The following is a 21,878-nucleotide window of genomic DNA, read 5'->3' on the forward strand; positions in this document are numbered from 1 at the left end:
CTAGAAAATCGCAACTTTTCATTTTCCGTCAGTCTTGGTACACGATGTAACTACAGAAGAGTCAAGTTTTAAATAGGAAAAATATAGAACTCTATAAAAAAAAATATAGAAATATACTCTTTGGTCATTTTTGAGGGAGATGCTAACGGTCTAATCAGATTCAATTATCTATGCTAAGCTACAGCTAAAAGTGCTACCGCCAGACCCGGAGATATTCTGTTACACCAAATAATGATCTTTAAAATAGAATCATATGACCCCTTTAAGACCCATTCACACTGTAAACAAAAAAATATAATGGTAACTGTATTAGCATCCACACTAACGGATCTTCAGCTTAACTGCAGTGTGCCTTTTAAAGCTGGATGGATTTTAGCGTTCATTGTGACTTTTTTATATATATATATATATATATATATATATTTTTTTTTTATATTTTTTTTTTTATGTGTGGTTATAGTTGGCTATTTTGGAGTGAACAGGCAATAAGGTTAGAGAGAGGGTAGAAAATGGTCAGGTAACATCAAATTCTGAAATTTGCTGCCTAGACAGCTTGACTGAAATTATAAAAATGATTAATAATTAATTGAAATAATTTTTTAAAAAGAGTAGTAAAATTAGAATTTATTTTTAACATGAAAATTTTATGCAGGTGTAATGTGGGTCTTCAAAACATGCACCATTTATAAAATATACTTCACTATGTGCACAGAAGTTTTTTACTGTTTGTGTGTGTGTAAATTACTCTGCTTATGTCTTAAGGTTTTTTTTATTTTTTTTTGTCAGAACTGCAGCTGCTGTTCACATCACTCAGTGGTCTCCAGATGGAGAATACTTCGCCACAGCTGGAAAGGTACCGCACACAACATTTTATATCATGGTGGACATCAGTTGTTCTTAAATTATGCTAATTATAAGTACTACACACAAGACCTATCCCTTACAGAAACCTTTATCATTGTGATGTGTAAAATAAGACATTGTTTGGTTCCTATATGAACATAGATGCCAAACTGTATTTGGGAATCTAATGGATATGAGTAGCATGGTAAGCTATGGCTTCAAAGTAGTTAAATCCTATCCTTTTAAACTAGTAGTTAGCTACTGTACAGTCTATTAGCTAAGCTAACTGTTTAAGCTATTTATTTTTTACAACAGGAAAAAACAGTATTTGAACAGATATATTGACATACAACTAATACAACTATGAAAAAAAAAAAACAATGCTGAAACAAAGATTCAACGAAATATTTCACTAAAGGATAAAAAAGGACTGTTGTGGATCTTTTTAAACCAGTTTACGGAACCTGCCCAAAAGAACTGATCTCCTACAATAAACTGGACTGAAATTCTCTGAGGAAAGGAGCGTGACATGCTGTACTCATAGGAAAAAATAAGCCACACCATTTTAAAACAGCTTCTGTGACGCTTCTGGTAAATGTTAGTATAAGTTAGTCGCGTGGCTACTTAAAGGTGTGTTCACATTAGCAAGATTTTGTGGGCAAGAAAGGTCCATTGTACATTATGAAGCACAGCTCACACAGAAGTCACATTCATACCAAGCAGATTTCTGTTGGTCAACTCATCAAATCTGCGTGACCAACTTGAACCTGTTGCAAAATCTGCATGAGAAAATAGCTTGCGCTCACGCTAAATTTCCAATTGTGTGGATTCCTACTGAAATACAACAGCGATCAAGCCTTTCAAAGTAAGTTCCATTGACCGTGAATGCAGATCTAGTGGACCGTTTTTTTCAAGCCCTTAAATCACTTGCATATGCACTGTTGTGTGTGCCGACACAAAAATCTAGCTGTGCATGTACATCTGTGTATTGTGCTGACGTTGAAAATTGCATCACACAAACTGGCCAAGAGCCAGAGTGGCGCAGAAACAAGGGAAGTATACTTTTGGCATTATAACTAGTTACTCAGTGGTCCTAATGTAGGTTTGGTCCCCCCAAAATATTATACTTTGGAGTCCAAATATATTGATTGGTGCAAATGTGGTTCTTTTGCAAATGTAATGGCATTTTGTCTCATTTTCATACTCTGAACAAGAAAAGTGATTTGCATGTCAGCAAGTGTGAAAATGTGAAATTACAGTTGCAAAACCATTTCTCTCCCTCTGTCTCTCTCAGAATGACTGCCTGCTGAAGGTGTGGTATCCCTCCACAGGATGGAAGTCTGCAGTGGTGATGCCAGACGTGACTGATAAAAAGATCTCAGCGGTTCATTTCTCATTTGTGTATCTGGCACATCCGCGTATGGTGACAGGCTTCTCCTGGAGGAAGACCAGTAAATATATGCCCAAGTATGTCAGACACATCCACAGACTCTTTCACTCATACTAGGGTGGGTGGTATGACAGAATGTACCATGTAGTAGTAGCAATATGTCAAATAGTAGATACACCGCTAAACCATTTGTACCATTTGGTATATGCATGGGGCTTGAATTTAACAGATTTGCAGTCACAGCTGTGCATGAATGAATACATTTTTATATATTTTTTTAATTTATAAAAAAAAAAAAAAAAATTTTTTTCACATCCATCAAAAATTGAAAGAACACATTATCCAAAACTAGATTATCCAGTGCCAGAATTTATAGAAATTGTTTTTTTTTTAAATATAAAATTTTTTGAATTGAACCTCCAATCAAAATTACTGTATTTTCTTATATGTTGTTAGGACTAAAAAGGACTCAAATTATTTACTATTTTGGTAAAAAAAAAGGTAATGTTTAAAATATTTAATTTATAAAATAATTATGAATTGAATTAATATAAAAATATAATAATACAGTGGGTATAGAAAATAATCAACCCCCTTTAAAATAATCACATTTTGTTGCTTTTCAGCCTGAAATGAAGACGGACACAGTTTTTGTTTCATCCAGCTGTATTTACTTAATGCAACTTATAACATCCAAGTGAATGATATAACAGCAACATTGCTTTAATTACAGCCTTTATTTTAAAGGGGGGTGATTATTTTCTATACCAACTATATATATAAATATATATATATATATATATATATATATAATCAAAATACAGAATAAAACTGTAATATTGTGAAATATTATTATTACAATTTAATAATGTTTAATAATGGTTTTTTATGTGAATATATTGTAACATATAATTTATTCCTGTGATGCAAAGCTGAATTTTCAGTATCATTACTCCAGTCTTCAGTGTCACATGATCCTTCAGAAATATTATCAATGTTGGAAACAGTTGTGCTGCTTGTTTTTTTGTTTGTTTGTTTTTTGAAACGCCATTTACTTAAAATAGAAATCTTTTGTAACATTATACCATTCAAAAGTTTGGGGTCAGTAATGTTTTTTTCTTTCTTTTTTTTTTTTAAAGAAATTATTACTCTATTCAGCAAGAATGTGTAAAATTGATTTTACAAAAGTTTTCTATTTTAAATGCTGTTCTTCTTAACTTTTTATTCATCAAAGAATCCTGAAAAAAGTATCAGTATGTCCCCAAAAAAAATATTAAGCAGCAAAAACTGTTTCTGATATTGATACTAAATCAGCATATTAGAATGATTTCTGAAGGATCATGTGACACTGAAGACTGGAGTAATGATGCTGAAAATTCAGCTTTGATCACAGCAATAAATTATGTTTATTAAAATAGAACACTGTTATTTTAAATTGTAATAATATTTCACAATATTGCTGTTTTTTCTGTATTTTTGATCAAATAAATGCAGCCTTGATGAGAATAAGAGACTTCTTTAAAAAGTAATAAAAATCTTACTGATCCCAAACTTTTGAACTGTAGTGTCAATTACAATTGAATGTTCTTGCTTCATTTCAAAAGATTTGAGTCCAGACTTGAGTGAGTAAGATATTAGGTAAATGTATATCTTCATATCATTCCATTCAGTTTGGACTCCAGCCTCTCAACTACTATTTCTTTTGCTGAGGCGCTGTAGATTTAACAGTGCAGGAAACACTGCAGAGATTTTAGTCTTACCGCCCACACTTAACTCGCACTGTGAATTCCTCCCATGTTTGTGTGTATTTCTCATTGTGTGTGTGTGTATGTCGTAGGGGCTCTGTGTGTAACGTGTTGCTGACGTCCTGCGCGGATGGCATCTGTCGTCTGTGGAGTGAGACCCTCTTGCCTGAGGACAGTCTGTTGGGGGGGCAGATCTCAGAGAACAGCGCCAGCTTCAGCTCCACTCTGCCAAACATCGCTCAGAAAGACAAGATACAGCACGCTCTGGAGGTCAGCATGCAGAAACACACATGCTCAGAAACACCAGTCTGAAATCATACCAGCGCAATAGAATTATGTAGCCCGAAATTATTGGCGTCAAGGCATAATGAAGAATAATGTGCTATGTGTGTTAGCTGGGTTACTTTTTAAAATGAACTACTCCCTGCAAATGTAGTCTCTGGCGTATATCTACACACTATGGCAGCAATTTGATCAAATAATCACATTGTTATCTGTGTCTTCCTTACGTATCAAATCATATCTACTTAGATATCAAGGCTAAAATCACACTTAAATGCAAATAAATGTCTGTGTTATTAAATCTTATTTAAATTGTTGTCAAATGGCAAAGTATTGAATGATTTTTGCACCAGATTTTTTTCCTCCTCAGCAGTTGTCATCTTCAGTAGGATGTGTGAAAACTGCATATTAGCAAGCAGTAGCCTACCTTTTGTCTCCATGTAAACCAAAAACTAACAAGCAATACATTTTGTCTCCTAACTAAATCATATTTTGCTGAAAATAGACAAAATGGATAGCAATTTAAAACCATCAAGCTTCAAACAGGGCAAAAAAATATATAAAAAATAGAAGCACCACAAATGTACTACACAAGAAATATATTAGTGGTCGACCGATATATCGCCAAGGCCGATTTTTCAAATATCGGCATCGGCCGATACGTTTTTCTGTTTGGCCGATGTGTTCGAGGCGGGACTTTTATTTTGACGGCGCTGAGAACGGCAGTGCATGAGCGCACACAGCTCACATTCCCCCTCTTGTTCGCTGTCGTCATTCAGTTCTGTCTAATATGGATAGAAGTCTATCTAATAATCAGATAGAACTGTTAAACAAAGAAATTAAAATGTATACAAAAAAGTATTATAACGATTGCTTTAATATTATTAGTAATAGAAAGGCAATATATAATGTGCATGGGCTTCATTTAATATAATTGTGCATCTGTTGATTTCATTTTTGTGTGGATTATTTGGTTTTATTTGAAAAACAGAAGCATGCGGAATGGACTCTGATGTGAATCTCCAGTTTGAACGGCTCTGCTAAGTAATAAATAACATATGCAGTTAACTTTATTATAAGAAAACAAAAACCATATTATTTGCCCCGTTTGCATCTTCAAGGCGCCTGTTACACATTTTTCCTGTGTTAACATCAGTATTTAATGGATGTGGAGGGTGGGCACCCACCGGCAGAAGCATAAATTGGTATAAATTGATGATAAAATTTTAATTTTTAGGTCTATTTCTTTAATGTTAGCTGTTAGACAATTCTTAAATCGATTTTAGACAGAATTTTGGTGAGTTGTATTGCACAATACACAGACATATATTTGTGTTTAATAAAATCACAGACTTTTGGTTTTTTAGTTTAGCAATCATGCATGGGTGTGTCACATCTTAAGTGTATTTTTATTAATATTGCACCTTGAACACACACACACTCACCTGTCTCCATGTGCCATCTGTAGACCCATATGGAATCTGCATTTTCTGCACTGATTTTAGGGGAGAAACTTTAATGACACATGACAAAGTGTGTTTTTGGAGCTGAGAGTACTTCTCTCCATTTCATGGTGGCCTGCTGTACATGAATTGCATTTGCGATGGTAAAAATTGTCTGTCTCCATTCAGTCTATCCACCACCTCAAGCACCTGCGCAGGGGCCGCAGAAGATCGTCTGCCCTGGTAGCCCACACCGAGCTGCTGCCCAGCCAGCTGGGGTCCCACGAAACTCACTGCCACATTTCACACCACGCCAACGCCCTCTGCCATTTCCACATCTCTGCCAGCATCAATCCCAACACAGGTGCACACACACACACACACACACACACACAGACACACTTACTTGTGTTTGTAAACATGGTATACGAGAACACAATCTTAAATAATTACATAGAGATTACAGCGTGAGCATGGTTTATGAGGATGCTTCCTTCGTCCTCATAAATGGTTTAACCTGTTAAGCCTGACATATAAAATGTGTCTTTGTATTTAATTTTATTTTTTAAATGGAGCAGTTTAATGAACCTAAAGACAAAATATTAAAGGGGTCATATGACTTTGCTAAAAAGAACATTATCTTGTGTATTTGGTGTAATGCAATGTGTTTACGTGGTTTAAGGTTCAAAAAACACATTATTTTCCACATACCGTACATTATTTTTGCTCATAAAAGTTACGCCTTCTTTCTTTGCATATACATTTGGGTGGGGCTATGCAAATCTTCCCACACAGTGACGTAGATATGTGGGGGCGTGTTTGAACGAGGCGTTTTAGGAAGGCGTGGATGAGTGTTCACTTTTATAAAGAATATCTCTTTGGGTTTGAGACTTTAATCTTTGCGACTTTACGGATCTTCTGTATGCACGAACAGCTTTTAACACTCCAAAGACAAAGGAAAACATGAAATCGCATCATATGACCCCATTAAAAAAAGTTTGCATATGTGTTTTTTTTTTGTTTTGTTTTTGTATCATATTTGATGCATAAGGCTTTTATGGCTCTAGTAAACTATATAGTATAATATAGTAAACTCTTAAACTAATATGATATAGGACAATGGGAAGCTCATACTCAAGGAGGAAAAAAATACGTCAGCTTTATTCAGAGGCCCAAACTGACCATAAATATGCAATTTTGATGCAGTTGCTGATGTTTTTTTGTCCAAAAAGATACAAATCTGACTGCTTTTAATGTGAATCAATGAGGTGTTTATAACAGTATAGCAGACTACTTACAGTACATAAAATTATTTTAAATATCAGTTGTTCCCAATAATATATCTTGCTAAGATGACATTTAAAGGGGTCATATGATGCTTTTTTAAAGATCATTATTTTGTGTATTTGGTGTAACAGAATATGTTGACATGCTTTAATGTTCAAAAAACACATTATTTTTCAAATACTGTACATTATTGTAGGTCCTCTACGCCCCGCCTCTCTCAAACGCTTCGTTTTCTACAAAGTCCCTCCTTCCGACAAGCGCAGTCTGCTCTGATTGGCCAGCTGACCCAGTGCATTGTGATTGGCCGAACACTGCAAGCACTTGTCGGATATGTAACGCCCCTTACCATAATCGCGAGCTTCATCTTTCAAAATAAATGTAATTTGATAAAGTATATCTCTTTGGTTTTGAGACTTTAGTCTTTGCAACTTCAGGGATCTTATCTATGCACAATCAGCTTGTAACACTCCAAAGAGAAAGGAAAACTTGAAATCGCATCATATGTCCCCTTTAAATGCTTTTTTTTTAATCAAAGCTCTGCACTTTTTATTGTGGGGGACCAGACATATAATGCAATTCAATACAGTGATGATAGAGAGATGCACAAATAAAAGTTACTTAAAGGGGTGGTTGATCAAGGCTTTTTTCAAAGGCTTGATTGTGTTTATGGGGTGCAGTGTAACATGTGTTCATGCTTTGTTTTTTAAAAAAATACACATTATTTTCACATAATTTACATTTATTCTACACTGCTGTTTCCGTTCTCATCAAAACGGTCCGTTGAGTTCCTAGTTCTATGAAGCCCCTCCCTCAGAAATATGCAGTCGGGCTCAAATTGGTTAGCTGGCCCAGTGTGTTGTGATTCGCTAATTCCCTAGGAAACATCACACCCCCTTACCATTACAGGTAGTTGCATGTTCCCGGGGGCAGGGTTTATGTAAACATAGAGCTTAGAGATGTCACAAACCCGGGAAGAAGCTCGCTGTAGTCCCTACCAGCCTTTTTTTGTAGTCCTTAAACAGCGATTTCTTTAAAAGAAAATATCTCCCTTTGCATTGAACTTTGAGCGTCGTAACTTTGCACACATTGTTTATGCTCTAACAGCAACATTACACACTAACTAAAGTTTAAAAAGTGAAATCTTAATCAACCACCACTATAAAAGCTTTCAAAAGTGTATTTTTAATATATAAAAATCAGTAAAGATTTCACAACAAAAAGACGACATGAAGGGGGACATTTTTTTGAATTATACTAAAATAGCCATTTTACTTGCAAAAAGAAGACATGTTATAGATTGTATACAGCAGTTTTTTTTTCAGTAAAGTTGATTATGCTTATAATTTAAAGGCGTTAGAAGTTTGTGTATCAAATATGATACAGTAAGCTTTATTAAAATAACATACTAAACAATCTTACTTATTTAAAAAAAAATGCCAAAAGATTTCTGTTCCAGTTTATGGGTGGGGTTACAAGATAGAATTATGATCATCTCAAAATAAAGAGATTGTTTGTAAGCCACATATGCACACATACTGTACATGTATTCATTCACACACACACACACATGCACGGACAGTAGCATGATCTTTTTTTCTGTCATCAGATATCCCCGCAGCACTGGCTGGATCGGGCCTGTTCTCTGAGGACGTCAGTGGAGGGTTTGTGGTTCACTGGCTGAATAATAAAGATCTGAGCTTTACCACCTCCATGGACCTGTTCATGCAGCAGCTGCGCAAACTTTCTGAGCAACACCTGGAACAAGCCACTGAAGACTTTGAGCAGGAGGGGGCAGCCAAGATTGACTTCGGTACTGCCTTGTTATAAATAAACCTGTTAGCGTATAGATTAGACTTAATGCTAACAGACTAGGGATGTAATGGTATGAAAATTTCTTATCACGATTATAGTGACCAAAATTATCACGGTTATCAGTATTATCACGGTATTGTTCCCAGCTTTTCCGCCCTGTTTTCACTCAAAACGAAACTATGTGTGTGCACGTGAGACTGTTACTTGAAACTGTGCTTTATGCTGGATAGTATTTATTTATCGCGAGTTGTTCAAATCGCGGCAATCTAATACGGTTTTAATGATAATTAAAAGATGAAACGGTAATACTAACCGTGGGGAATTTTGTCATGATTTATGGTCAAACGGGTAATCGTTACATCCCTATAACAGACACATGGGCTAAAAGCTGCAAAGAACATTTCATGGGGTTTTTAATTGTGACATTATTGTGTCTTTAAGACTCTCTGCTGCACAATTACAGTATATTGTATAATGTTCTCTTTTGTGTTTTTGTTAGATCTGGATGAGATGTCTGATAAGGGCTCTTCAGAGCATGAGGAGGGAGATCAGGAGTGCAGCACCAAGGCCTCTTCTCCAGGTTCGAGCAGCAGTGTTCCTCTGCCCTCTGTTTTGCTGGATCGGAAGCTGGATGCTCTCATCCTGGAGTGGAACAAGAGTCCAGACATGCTTTTCACTATTCACCCACATGATGGATCTTTCCTTGTCTGGCATGTCAAGTACCTGGATGAGTTCATACCTGGCATCTTCAGACAGGTTCAGGTAAGACACTCATTCAGAAACCATGGTAATGACAAGTAATGGTTCATGATAGTTTCGAGGTATGGTGTCATGTTCATAAATATTGGCAAGCCTATACTCTCATGAAAAACTTGTGTTAAAGGGGACATGGGATGCAAAATTCACATTTACATGGTGTTTGCATATAAATGTGTCTGAGCAGTGTGTGGACACAACCACTCTACAATGATAAAAATCCATTCACTTTTTTTTTTTTTATCCCCCAAAAACTTTAAATGGTCTCAAGCTGTTATCAAGCTGATTTGTGGCCCCACCCATGACTGCTGACGGACTGTGCCGTATTAGCATATTTCCGCCCTCAGCCAGTTGTACGCTGTTCGCCATTTTCTCTGCGCTCGAGCAGCTGTAGCTACATGTCTCGTAAGCAATGCAGGTGTTTTGTAGTTGGATGTAAATGTGAACATAAGAGTCTTAATTTTCTTCTGACATCAGAGCCACTGAGGACGCAGTGGATTAGTTTTGTTTTTGATGTATATCCGGTATATCCGTTTTTTTGGATATACAAAAAAACGGAGGAAAAGGGTGGGGTGAGCAGTAGCTCATTATCATTTAAAGAAACATGCACCGAAACGGGTCGCTGTGAAAGGAGCTGTTTTTGACAAATGGTAAAAAGGGTGTTGTTTTACACGACCATTGAGGAATTTTAACCAAAGTATGATGCATACATTTCATGAAGACCCTAAAGAATCACACCAACTTATGGAAAATGGGCATCCGAAGTCCCCTTTAATACACTAATACGCTTACACTACTAATTACCCTGATAAACTAAATAAAATCTATTTGTTTTCTCTTTCAGGTGTCGTTCTCCTCTCGTATCCCAGTGGTGTTCCCCACAGGTGATGCTAACTCCCTCAGTAAGAACATCATGATGTACGCCTGTACGTTTATGGACCAAGAGAATTGCAACGCTCTGGAGGATAAAAGAAGTGAGCGGCGGGTTCCTCAGAGTGCATCTGCGTCTGCGGGGCTCAGTGCTTTTGGACACTCTCTCGCTGCTGTCATCGGCCCTGCCGTCATGATGGTGTCCAAACACGTTGACGGCTCGCTCAACCAATGGGCTGTGACCTTTGCTGAGAAGTCCGCCTTTTCAAATGTCCTCACAGTTTCGCACAAGTTCCGTTACTGCGGACACCGTTTCCATCTCAATGATTTGGCTTGTCACACGGTCCTTCCCTTGCTGCTGACATCATCTCATCACAATGCATTGTTGACTCCACTCTCTGGATCTGAGAGCATTGATGGAGATCAGATTGGGGGCGTGGCTCTACAACCCTCCAGGCTGATGAGAGGCGTTCCTCGTAAACAGCTGCGAAATGCAGCCACACGTACGTTCCATGACCCGAACGCGATCTACAGTGAGCTGATCCTCTGGAGAGTCGATCATATTGGCCCACTCTCCTGCACAGGGGGCGTGTCAGAGCTAGCACGAATCAACTCGCTCCACACATCTGCGTTCTCCAACGTGGCCTGGCTGCCAACACTCATCCCTAGCTCAGTGCTCGGTGAGTTTCACACCACAGCTGTATCCATTCTAACCTCAGAAACTCATAATCAAAAGTTTAGTTTGACATATAATACATTATTATTGGATAATATAGGGAGAGCAATTTAAACAAAACCCTAAACTTTGATACATACCTGCACGATTACTTTGCTAAGCGATGAGAGCTGTCACTTTTCGACTGACGAGTGAAAAATCAGAACACTAACAATGTCCTTGCAGCCATTCAGAACAATCTTGTAACTGCTTAGTAGCACCCTAACAACCACACAAAATCACCCAAGCAATTCGCTTACAACTATCCAGTAACTTATGAACATCCTAGAACAGAGGTGGTCAAACTACGGCCCGTGGGCCATACCTAGAAACACCCTAGCAACCACCCAGAGCATCATAGAAATTGCCTAGCAATGCCTTAGCCACCAGCCAGAATCTGCCTAGCATTGCCCTATCAGCCACCCAGAAACTTTCTATCAGCCATCCAGAACACCCTAGTAACATCCCAGAAACTACCTCGCAATGCCCTAGCAACCACCTGGAACACCTTAGAAACTGCCTAGCAATGCTGTAGTACCCAGAAACTGCCTAGCAAAGCTTTAGCAACGTCCTAGCCATCCAGAACACCCTAGTAACATCCTAGAAATTGCTTTGCAGTGCCCTAGCAACCACCCGGAACACCCTACAAAATGCATAGTAATGCCCTGTCAAACACCCAGAAACAACTTAGCAATACCCTAGCAACCACCCAGAACACCATAACAAGTGCCTAGCAATGCCCTATTAACCACCCAGAAAGTACGTAGCAGTGCCCTATCAACCGCTCAGAACACCATAGCAACATCCTAGAAAGTACCTACCAGTGCCCTAGCAACCACCCAGAACACCCTAGAAACTGCCTAGCAGTATCCTTTCAACCACCCAGAAACTGCCTAGCAGTGCTGTAGCAGCCACCCAGAACACCATACAGAACTGCCTAGCAATGCTGTAGCAACCGCCCAGAAACTGCCTAATAAAGCCCTAGCAACGTCTTAGAAACTGTTTAGCAATGTCCTAGCAACCACCTTGAACATTGTTGCAACACAAGAAATTGGCTATATACAGCATTCTAAAAACTGCTTTGCTATGCCCTAGCTATCAACCTAAAACATGCATAATCACCTAGCAACACTAAGCCACTGCCTAGCAATGTGTAAAAATAAAATAAAATAATAATAAAAACTCAACATAGCAACGCCCTTGTATACATAGTGGAGAGTTCAGCATAAGCAAACATCATATTTTCTTCAGAAAATGAAATCTAGTATGGTTATGTTACTATGTTGGGCTACTAGTTGTTATTAGTAACTAGTTGTTACTCCGTTGGGCTTAATACAAATATTTGTGTTTGTGTCAGGAACATACTGTAACTCAGCAAGTGCGTGCTTTGTGGCGTCTGATGGTAAAAACCTGCGTCTGTATCAGGCTGTGGTGGATGCCCGCAAACTACTGGATGAACTCTCTGACCCAGAGACCTCTGTAAGAGCCTCTTAGAGTAGATTTGATCAAAATAATGTCCTTATCTGCCAATTAATGTATGGTAAATATAATTAGAGTTGATCTGATTGTTGATCTCTGATGGTTGCTTTTATGTTAAGAAACTGGTGGGTGAAGTATTCAACATTGTGAGTCAGCAGTCCACTGCCCGACCCGGCTGCATCATAGAGCTGGATGTCATTACTAACCAGGTGGGTTCTACATCTGTTTGTGTGCAGATGCAAGTTTGTGTTTGATTAACATTGTCTGTTATTTAAATTTGTTGCAATTCAAAAATAATATGTTGTGTGTGATACTGCATGTATGTCTGTGTCTCTCAGTGTGGCTCGAACACACAGCTGCTCCACGTATTTCAGGAGGATTTTATTTTAGGCTACAAACCACATGAAGACATACTAGAGTTCAACAGTACTAGTGTTCCCTCTGCAGAAGGTACAAAAATATTTTCTTTCTTTTTAAGTCTGGTTTAAACCGTGTTTACAGAACATTACATTTGGGTTATCTTTGTTTCTAGAGTACCAGCCCCCTCCTTTCTCAGAAAAGTTCTACCTGGTGGTGATCGAGAAGGATGCAAATCGGAACTCAGTATTACAGATGTGGCATCTTCATCTGCGCTCGGTGCAGGCGTGTGTGGGTGCGTATGATGTGGGCTATTTGTGAAATGATGACACAGCTGTCAACAGACAGCTTATGAGAGGAAATTGTGAGGGGAGTCTCATGAATGGAAAGCTGATACTTCCTCTAATGACTAATTTCTTTTTCAGATATGGAAATAATTTAGAAGGAAATTATGCCTTAATTTACCCGTTGAGCATCAATAATGTACATCTGCACTGTGTATTGTACTGTCTATGTTTATTTGTTGTTGATCTCTGTTTCTCTCTCCCTCTCCCTCTGTCTCTGTCTGAAATGTATTCAATATAATTAATGTCATGATTGATTACGGTTACATTTTACTGTCTTTCTAATCTTTGCAGAAGAGCCAGTAAATGACCAGGTGTTCCAGAACCAGCTGACGGTTCCTTTGAGTCAGAACTATGGTGACTCATCTCCTGACACCACTCCAGATCATAGTCCGCTGCCTCGCTCCTCCTCTTCCGCCAACCTGCAGTCAGCCAGCAAACTCATCCTGAGCTCTAAACTGGTCTACAGTCAGCGGCTAGACCTTCCACGAGGGGTGGAGCTAATCAGAGCTACGCCCTCTGCCGGTATGATCATATATATATATATGTGTGTGTGTGTGTGTGTGTGTGTGTGTGTGTGTGTGTGTATATATACATGCATTTTTACAGACTAGAATAGCCCTATTAATTGCCTCATAACAGTTATATGAGCTATACGTGCTAGCTTTTAATCTTAAGATAAATCACAGCAGGTCAGTTCTGTGTGGTTATACTTACTCTGGCCATTGGACTGTTAATAAAATATAATTATCCTGATATTCAAGATGTACTACTGAACATTATTGTGCACCAAGATTTCAGTTTATTGATGCCATTGTAGAAATATCCTCTCACAAGTGTATGATAATATGAGGGTTATACAAAATGAAGTGAAAGGTGCTAGGGTTGTGCCGATAGACGATAGTATCGTGTATCGACGATAGTCAGAGATATCGCCTATGGCTGATGCCTTTGATGATATCAAGACGATTATTATTATTATTATTATTATCAGGCTAGTATTATTATCTAATTAATATTAGGGCTTATTCGTTCCATCATATTTCTTTTTATTAGTGGTCGATCGATATGGAATTCAGAGGCATTCAGACGAGTCATCACAAACAAATAAACACCGGAGTTTTGTTATTTAGTGTGTACGCTCGCTGACTGATTTCTGCTCTCTCGCAAAATGCTCTCATAAACAACAAAATGCAGATGTATGACCAATAGGGATTTATTCATAATACAGAGCAAACAGCTTCACTGATTATAACGGGAGTGTTTATTGTGCATAAACTCGTGCTAGACTGAAGTCAGTGATGATGTTCTTTGATCGTTTGCTGTAGCTGAGGAAATGTAAGCATTTTATTTAGTAACTTTCAATGTTTTTATTAAATTGTTATGTTAAATACAAATTCAGTCATATTAAATGTTTTATGACATGACATCCATATGCTACTTGACTAAAAATATATTATGTTTAGTTAATAGATTACAGTAACATTAGGCTGCTTTTAGCCATACGCTGGAGTTGGTTCACTCTCCGGCTATGAAACTAAGTAAATAATGAAATCAGTTATCATGATAATGTCATGTATCGACAATCTCACAGGCTGACGATAGGACAATATGACTATGGACTATATCGTCCAACACTAAAAAGTAGAGATGTAACGATTCGATTTTCTTACGATTTTTTTCAAATAAAATTAGATTTAAGACAAATAATAAAGGAAAAGGTGTCCTTTTATTATTGCTTGGACAAAATGCTGCACATTTCTTTGTGAAACGGAAATATGTCAAATAAAAAAAATACATTGAAATTTAAAAACAAACCCAAAATCTAATCAAATAAATAAGACAAAAAAACCCTCTTCATATAAACAAAGGCTTTGCCTGTGCTCTTTCCATTCAAAAATAGAGGCAACCACTGCATTTGAATCACAATCCAAACAAAGATGCTGAATACATGCAGCATGAGCAGCTTTTTTAAATCTAAATTTAATTATATAATTTGAAATTTTACAACAAACACAGAATGCTCTGACTTTAGTTTTGTGAAACTATACTACATGAAGTATCTGCACGAAACAAAGACAGCAAAAGCTCTGAATGAGATGCAGATTCACTCTCTGACAGCAGGTGGCACTCATGGAACAGCAGTGATACAGCATTTGTTACCGATGTAAACAAAGCAGTGCAGCGCTTATGAACGCTGCTTTTTTTTGGCCAGAACACGTTTTTTTGCAGTGAGAGGCGCCTTTTTTAAAATTGTTTTCTATTGGCAGTGAGCGTTTTGCGTGCTGTTTATGCACCCCGGGCGCCTCGCGTTTTAGCCGCCTGCTGCACCTCGCGTTTTTGCAGGAGCGCTCTAAGCACCTGTAGTTGAAAAAAAAAAGCAACTCTGAGCAGAAAAGCACCCGACGTTATTCGTGTTTTTTTCCATTGCCCAATCGAATGAATGGAGAGGCGGGCCTTCTGTTGTGCTGACGAAAGTTTACAGTTGCTTGTTGTGGCTGTCGCGGGTTACCCGGAGCTGTACATTTTTTTAAGTTTCTGCTAATATGACAGTTTAACAGCAAACCAAAGAGCGCTCGCGCTACACTGACAGGACAGCTGATTCAGTGGTTGCCTAGCAACATAAAAAAACGCAGTGCACTGCTCTTTTATCTATAATCAACCAAAAAAAGGCAGTGCGGTGCGTCTCGTGTTTTTCAGGTTATGTCTGATCGGGGGGCATTACTTAATATGCATTACACAGAGTCGAGATGAAAAGAAAATACCATCTAAACTTTTCTGAAGACAGTCTGTTCCCCTCAAAAATACATTCATATAAACTCCCACCCCCAAATTTATCGCGATTCGTTTAACATCTCAACCCGATTTGAATTGTCACATATTTGTATCGATGTTCAACCGGCTCACGGTGAATCGTTACATCCCTACTAAAAAGTTCCCTTATCTAGAATGAAAGCATTTGTCACTATAGCTGCATTCACATGGACCCTAATAATCTGTTCGTAACTGGACTAGCAGACTAGTCATGGTCTCTGAATTAATGGTCAAATAAAAATGTCTGCTAAACATTGAAGTATTTATAATATTGGATAATTTTATATCGAAAACAAAATATAATTTCTCATATAGTAGGTGAAATGTAATTGTATTTCATAATAAGCCGTTTGTGGGTGTGTATGTGGATGGTTTGTGTTTGTCAATTGTGTTCTGCTGTTAAAGCATCATGTGGGTGATAAAAATATTGGGTGTTCTTTTCAAAGGTCACTTGAGCTCCTCATCTATCTACCCTGTGTGTTTGGCTCCATACCTGATTGTGACCACCTGTTCTGATGGACGTGTCAGGTTCTGGCACTGTAGGGTGGACATGGAATTATCAGCGCCACACCCCAAAGAGACACGTTCATATCGGTGGGAGCAATGGAGCCTCTTGAAAGAAGAAGACGACATCGACAGCTCTGTGTGTGTTGCGGGCCGACCCGTTGCGGTCAGCTGCTCCTACACGGGAAGACTTGCTGTGTCGTTCAAACAAATGTCACTTGAGAACGAGGGTGGCATGCCTCAGGACTTCTCCATGCTTGTATCAATCTACGAGTGTGAGTCGACGGGTGGCTCGGAGTGGGTCCTGGAACAGACGATTCACCTTGATGATTTTAGCAAACCTGTGAAAACCCTAGATCCACGTGTTAGTGTTGATAGCAATTTGGTTGTCTATAGCAAGTCAGATCTGTTTGTAACCAAAGACAGCCCTAATATCAAACACTTTGTGCACCTGGACTGGCTGTCAAAAGAAGATGGGTCGCACATCCTGACGGTCGGGGTTGGATCCAACATCCTTATGTATGGACGCATCTCAGGGGTTGTCACAGAGCAGACAGGAGTGAAGGATGGCATGGCAGTCACCCTGCCTTTAGGGGGCAGTATAAAGCAGGGAATTCGCTCTCGTTGGGTGCTTCTGAGGTCTGTAAACCTCGTCTCTTCTGTGGATGGTACCCCATCCCTGCCGGTGTCCCTATCCTGGGTGCGTGATGGCATCCTGGTGGTGGGCATGGATTGTGAGATGCAGGTTTATGCGCAGTGGAGGCAGGACGAAAAACCAGGCGACTCAGACAACAACAGCATCTCATCCCCAGAGGGCATTGGAGGTCGCACTATGTCTGTTTCAAATGAGGGCAGTGCGCGATCTAAGAGTGTCTTCGAGGGTAGTGCAGGAATTGATGATGTGTTCCACCCCCCAGCAGTGATTCAAGATGGCGGCTTGTTTGAGGCTGCCCATTCATTGTCACCCACTCTTCCGCAATACCATCCAACCCAGTTGCTAGAGCTTATGGACCTCGGAAGGGTACGTCGTGCTAAGGCCATTTTGGCACACCTGGTCAAGTGCATTGCTGGAGAAGTTGCAGTGGTGAGGGATGTGGAAGCAGGTGAGGGTGGTGCCAGGAGGCATCTATCCCGAACCATCAGCGTGACGGGTAGCACAGCAAAAGACATTATCGTTGCTGGCCGAGATGTTGGGCGAGATTATACTGAAATCAACTCCATTCCCCCGCTTCCACTATACGCCCTGCTGTCTGCAGACCAGGACACCTCTTACAAGATGGGAGAGGAAGCGGGAAAAGGGGCAGATTGTGATACACAGAAACAACCAGAGGATCAATACTCTGGTCTGTTTCAGGTGCAGACTGTCACCACTGACGATTTTGTGAGCTTTGCTGCAGAGAAACCAGAGAAGAAGTCTCGTGTGATTAACCTATCACAATACGGCCCCACATACTTTGGCCCTGAACATGCACAAGTGCTGTCTTCACATCTTATGCACTCCAGCCTGCCAGGTCTCACACGCCTCGAGCAGATGTTCCTTGTGGCTCTTGCCGATACTGTGGCGACCACTAGTGCAGAAGTAGCAGGACCCACAGATAAACAGTACACTGGTGAGTTTACTTCTCGTACCATCTTTAAAACTGATGTAATTTTGCACAACTAGTGTTACCAAATAGAATTGCAAAAACAATGACTGTTTTACAGGTTTTTCAAACAGTCCCCCCATTTTTCATTCGTCAAACAAAAAAGATCAAAGTCATTGGTTGAGCCAATTTTGCTGTATTGGGCTTATCTGGATGCTCAAACAAAGCATTGCTTTTTTGGTTCTACAGAACCATAGTCTTTACACTTTTCAAGGAAAACAACATACGATTGAGTTTCTTATAGTTGTCTCTGCAAATTTAAGAATTACAAGCTTCACTACTAGGGGTGGGAATCTCTGGCTCTCAATCAAACATTGGTGCCTGTAATTTTCAAGTACTGAAGATTTTGGTTAGCATTTTCAAGTTTGTTTAAGGTTGGCGCTAAACTCTGCCGGACAATGGACTTTTGAGGGCCAGATTTGCACACCCCTACACTAATGGGATAGAGACCCACAGTGAAAATACTGTTCTGAAAATGATGGTCACAAAGACTTTCTGCGTCTAAATAAACGCAATTCTTTTCAAGAAAAAAAGAGACAGAAGCAGCAGTTGTGAGTGGTATGGCCAACCCTAGCTCTGCCCCTGAGTTAATTGGGTTAAATATTTTTAACGCGTTAAACTGAAAAAAAAAAAATCATCACCTGCATTAACACACTCATTTTCACAGCACTAATCTTAAGGCAATGAATTTGTCTAGATGATCAAACTTGCTTGTAAATGCAAACTGTACACAACAGTGGTGTCCGTGGTATCAAGACGGTATCAGTATGTCCTAATAGTTCTGCAGTTATGCTCAAGGTTTTGTTTTTACCCCCCTGCTGGAAGAGTTAGTAATTACACCATCTGACCCCAACAAGCATCTTCCTTCTTTGACTGGCAGTATAGGCCACATTGAGATATCAAAGAACATAAAGTGTAAAATAGAAACTGTATTTCAGTTCAGTATGTAATACTGTTCTGTTTAAATATTTAAATAATGTAATTATTTAAACAAATAAACCAACACAAATTCCTTAACAGTCGAAGTAGTGTTGTCAAAAGTACCGATGTTCAGTCGGTACTGAAATTTTTAAAAAGTAATGATACCAGCATTTTTCGCTAGGATTTTGAGCGCTGTTGTGCGGATTCTTAAACACCTCTGATTGGCCATTGTGTTCACGCACTCAACAGATATGTCTGTGATTGGCTACAATGATCATCGTTTCAGGCTCTTCACTGAGCGCTTACACAGATGGCCAATCAGAGGTGTTTAAGAATCCGCTCAACAGCGCTCAAAATGATAGCGGGAAATAATGGTATCGTAACATTGTTTAAATGTCAGGACCGACTGGTACCGACATCGGTACTTTTGACAACACTGAGTTGAAGTAAAATTAGTTTTTGTCCCTAATAATATTAATGAGTATATTTTGAATGTGATATTCTTGTTGTGTTGGCTAAATGTCTAGTATGTCAGTGGGGTTAACCAAGTACATGAAGAGAGAACCATAATAAATCTTCATAAATCTTTTTTTTTAATAACCTTGGTATAATTATTTATTGTCAACGTTAAACATATCAGGCTTTATCCATGTTACCTATAGCTCAGATATTTTTTATTTAGTCTTTTTAGTACTAAACCATAACACAGTGTTCCAGTGCTTGCTTGCTAGAGCCAAGATGCAAGGAGAAAGGTTCAGGGACAGTAGGATAAATCATACGGCATGCAAGTGTTTATATTGTAGTTCTAATTAAAACATAACTAAAACATTAGATTGCTGATGAACTTCAAAGTTCAATCCTCAATTTCCCTGTAGAGGAAGTTTTGAATTAGTCTCTGAGTTTTGATGTGGTGGATTTTTTGGTACTGTTAAAATGTTTTATTGGATCAGGTGTGATCAGAGTCTGATCACACTTGTGGTCTGGAATATGTTCAGGATTGTGTGTGCTCTGAACACTCTTTGATGACAGAGCCATATGTCTGAGAGTGACGATCTCATATCATGCTTTTCGAAACTGATGCAGTTAAATTGCTGTGTAGAAAAAAAATCAGAAGTTAAAACTGCAACACATTTTCTAAGGGTTATGGTGTAGTAAATGTGTGTTTCTGCAGGTGGAGAGGCTCTAGATGAGTGTGGTCTACGTTACCTGCTGGCCATGAGGTTACATACCTGTCTGCTGACATCCCTGCCCCCACTCTACAGGATGCAGCTACTGCATCAGGGTAACACACACTCACTTACATACACATACACACACGTCACACTCCCATCTGCACACAATGTGGTATATGGTTCCCTCATGTAAGATGGTGCTAAAACTTTTCCAACACCAGTAAAGGGCCCAGCATTGAAAATGAATGTGGAGGGAAAAAAACAACAACTTTTAAACGCTGTTAATAATTTATGAACATATAAATATAAAGACATTAGACTGGTGTATTGTTGCAACAGTGCTCGTTTTTGGACTTAACCATACACTTCTTTCTTATTAAATTATTTTTGTAAGGTGCTGATATTTTGAATATTATATTGTTGCACCTGTGTATATATATATATATATATATATATTTGTGTGTGTATGTACAATGGGTATAGGGAAGAATCACCCCCTTTAAAATAATCACATTGTGTTGCTTTGCAGCCTGAAATGAAGACGGACACAGTTTTTGTTTTATGCAGCTGTATTTACTCAGTACAAGTTATTACATCCAGGTGAAAGATATAACACCCAACATGTCAGAAAAAAATTAAAAACCGAATCACTGAGTTGGAAAAAGGATCACCCCCTTGTGTCAGTATTTTGTAGAACCACCTTTTGCTTGAATTACAGCCTTTAGTCTCTTGGGATCTGTCTCCGTCTCTACTAACTCTGCACATCTAGACATCCTTCAACCACTGTGAGCTCAGTTTTGCTGTGTGCTTTGGGTCATTGTCATGTTGGAAGGTAAACCTTCTTCCCATTGACAACTTTCTGGCAGAGGGCAGCAGACTTTCCTCAAGAAGTTGAGAGTATTTTGCTCCATTTTTCCTTCTATCTTCTATCCTGACATGTGCTCCAGTCCCTGCTGCAGAGAAACACCCCATAACAGGATATCACCACCTCCATGCTTTACTGTAGGAATGCTGTTATTTGGATGGTGAGTTGTATTGGATTTCCACCAGATATATTGTTTGGTGTTGAGGCCAAATAATTCAATTTTAGTCTAATCTGCCTCAGAATCTTCAAGGTGCGTTTTGGCAAAGCTCAGTTGTGACTGCATGCGACCTTTATTGAGGAGTGGCTTTTTTCTTGCAGCCCTCCCATACAATCCACATTTGTGGAAAGTCAAATGGCTTTGTGTGCCATTGAGAAGGTGATTAGCTACACCTGATTGAGTTTACAAGTAATTTTTAAGAGGGGGGTGATCCTTTCTCCAACTCAGTGATTCGAGCTTTCTATTTTTTTTTCTGACATGTTGGTGTTATATCTTTCACTTGAATGTTATAAGTTGCACAGGGGGTATTCTTTTCTATACCCACTGTATGTATGCAGGGGCGCCATGAAGAGTTTTAAGGGAGGTATGCAAGACAGAAATTTGGGCCCCCTTCTTCCAAATGAAGGTTTTTTTTTTTTT

General features: G+C 38.9%; 1 protein-coding gene across 1 annotated transcript in view; it reads left to right on the forward strand.

The window, feature by feature from the left end:
* The window catches only part of LOC107704254 (dmX-like protein 2), an 82,434-nt gene that overhangs the window by 27,839 nt on the left and 32,717 nt on the right, over positions 1–21,878 (forward strand). Inside the window, exons 6-19 of the mRNA XM_016507137.1 lie at positions 787–853; positions 2,138–2,310; positions 4,071–4,248; positions 5,892–6,066; positions 8,596–8,799; positions 9,301–9,563; positions 10,402–11,107; positions 12,500–12,621; positions 12,741–12,830; positions 12,960–13,071; positions 13,154–13,273; positions 13,617–13,847; positions 16,583–18,250; positions 20,376–20,486. Coding sequence (XP_016362623.1) covers positions 787–853; positions 2,138–2,310; positions 4,071–4,248; positions 5,892–6,066; positions 8,596–8,799; positions 9,301–9,563; positions 10,402–11,107; positions 12,500–12,621; positions 12,741–12,830; positions 12,960–13,071; positions 13,154–13,273; positions 13,617–13,847; positions 16,583–18,250; positions 20,376–20,486 — 4,220 coding nt within the window. The remainder of the gene's footprint in view (positions 1–786; positions 854–2,137; positions 2,311–4,070; positions 4,249–5,891; positions 6,067–8,595; positions 8,800–9,300; positions 9,564–10,401; positions 11,108–12,499; positions 12,622–12,740; positions 12,831–12,959; positions 13,072–13,153; positions 13,274–13,616; positions 13,848–16,582; positions 18,251–20,375; positions 20,487–21,878) is intronic.

Source organism: Sinocyclocheilus anshuiensis, unplaced genomic scaffold (assembly GCF_001515605.1).
Source record: "Sinocyclocheilus anshuiensis isolate Anshui unplaced genomic scaffold, SAMN03320099.WGS_v1.1 scaffold863, whole genome shotgun sequence".
NCBI lineage: Eukaryota > Metazoa > Chordata > Actinopteri > Cypriniformes > Cyprinidae > Sinocyclocheilus > Sinocyclocheilus anshuiensis.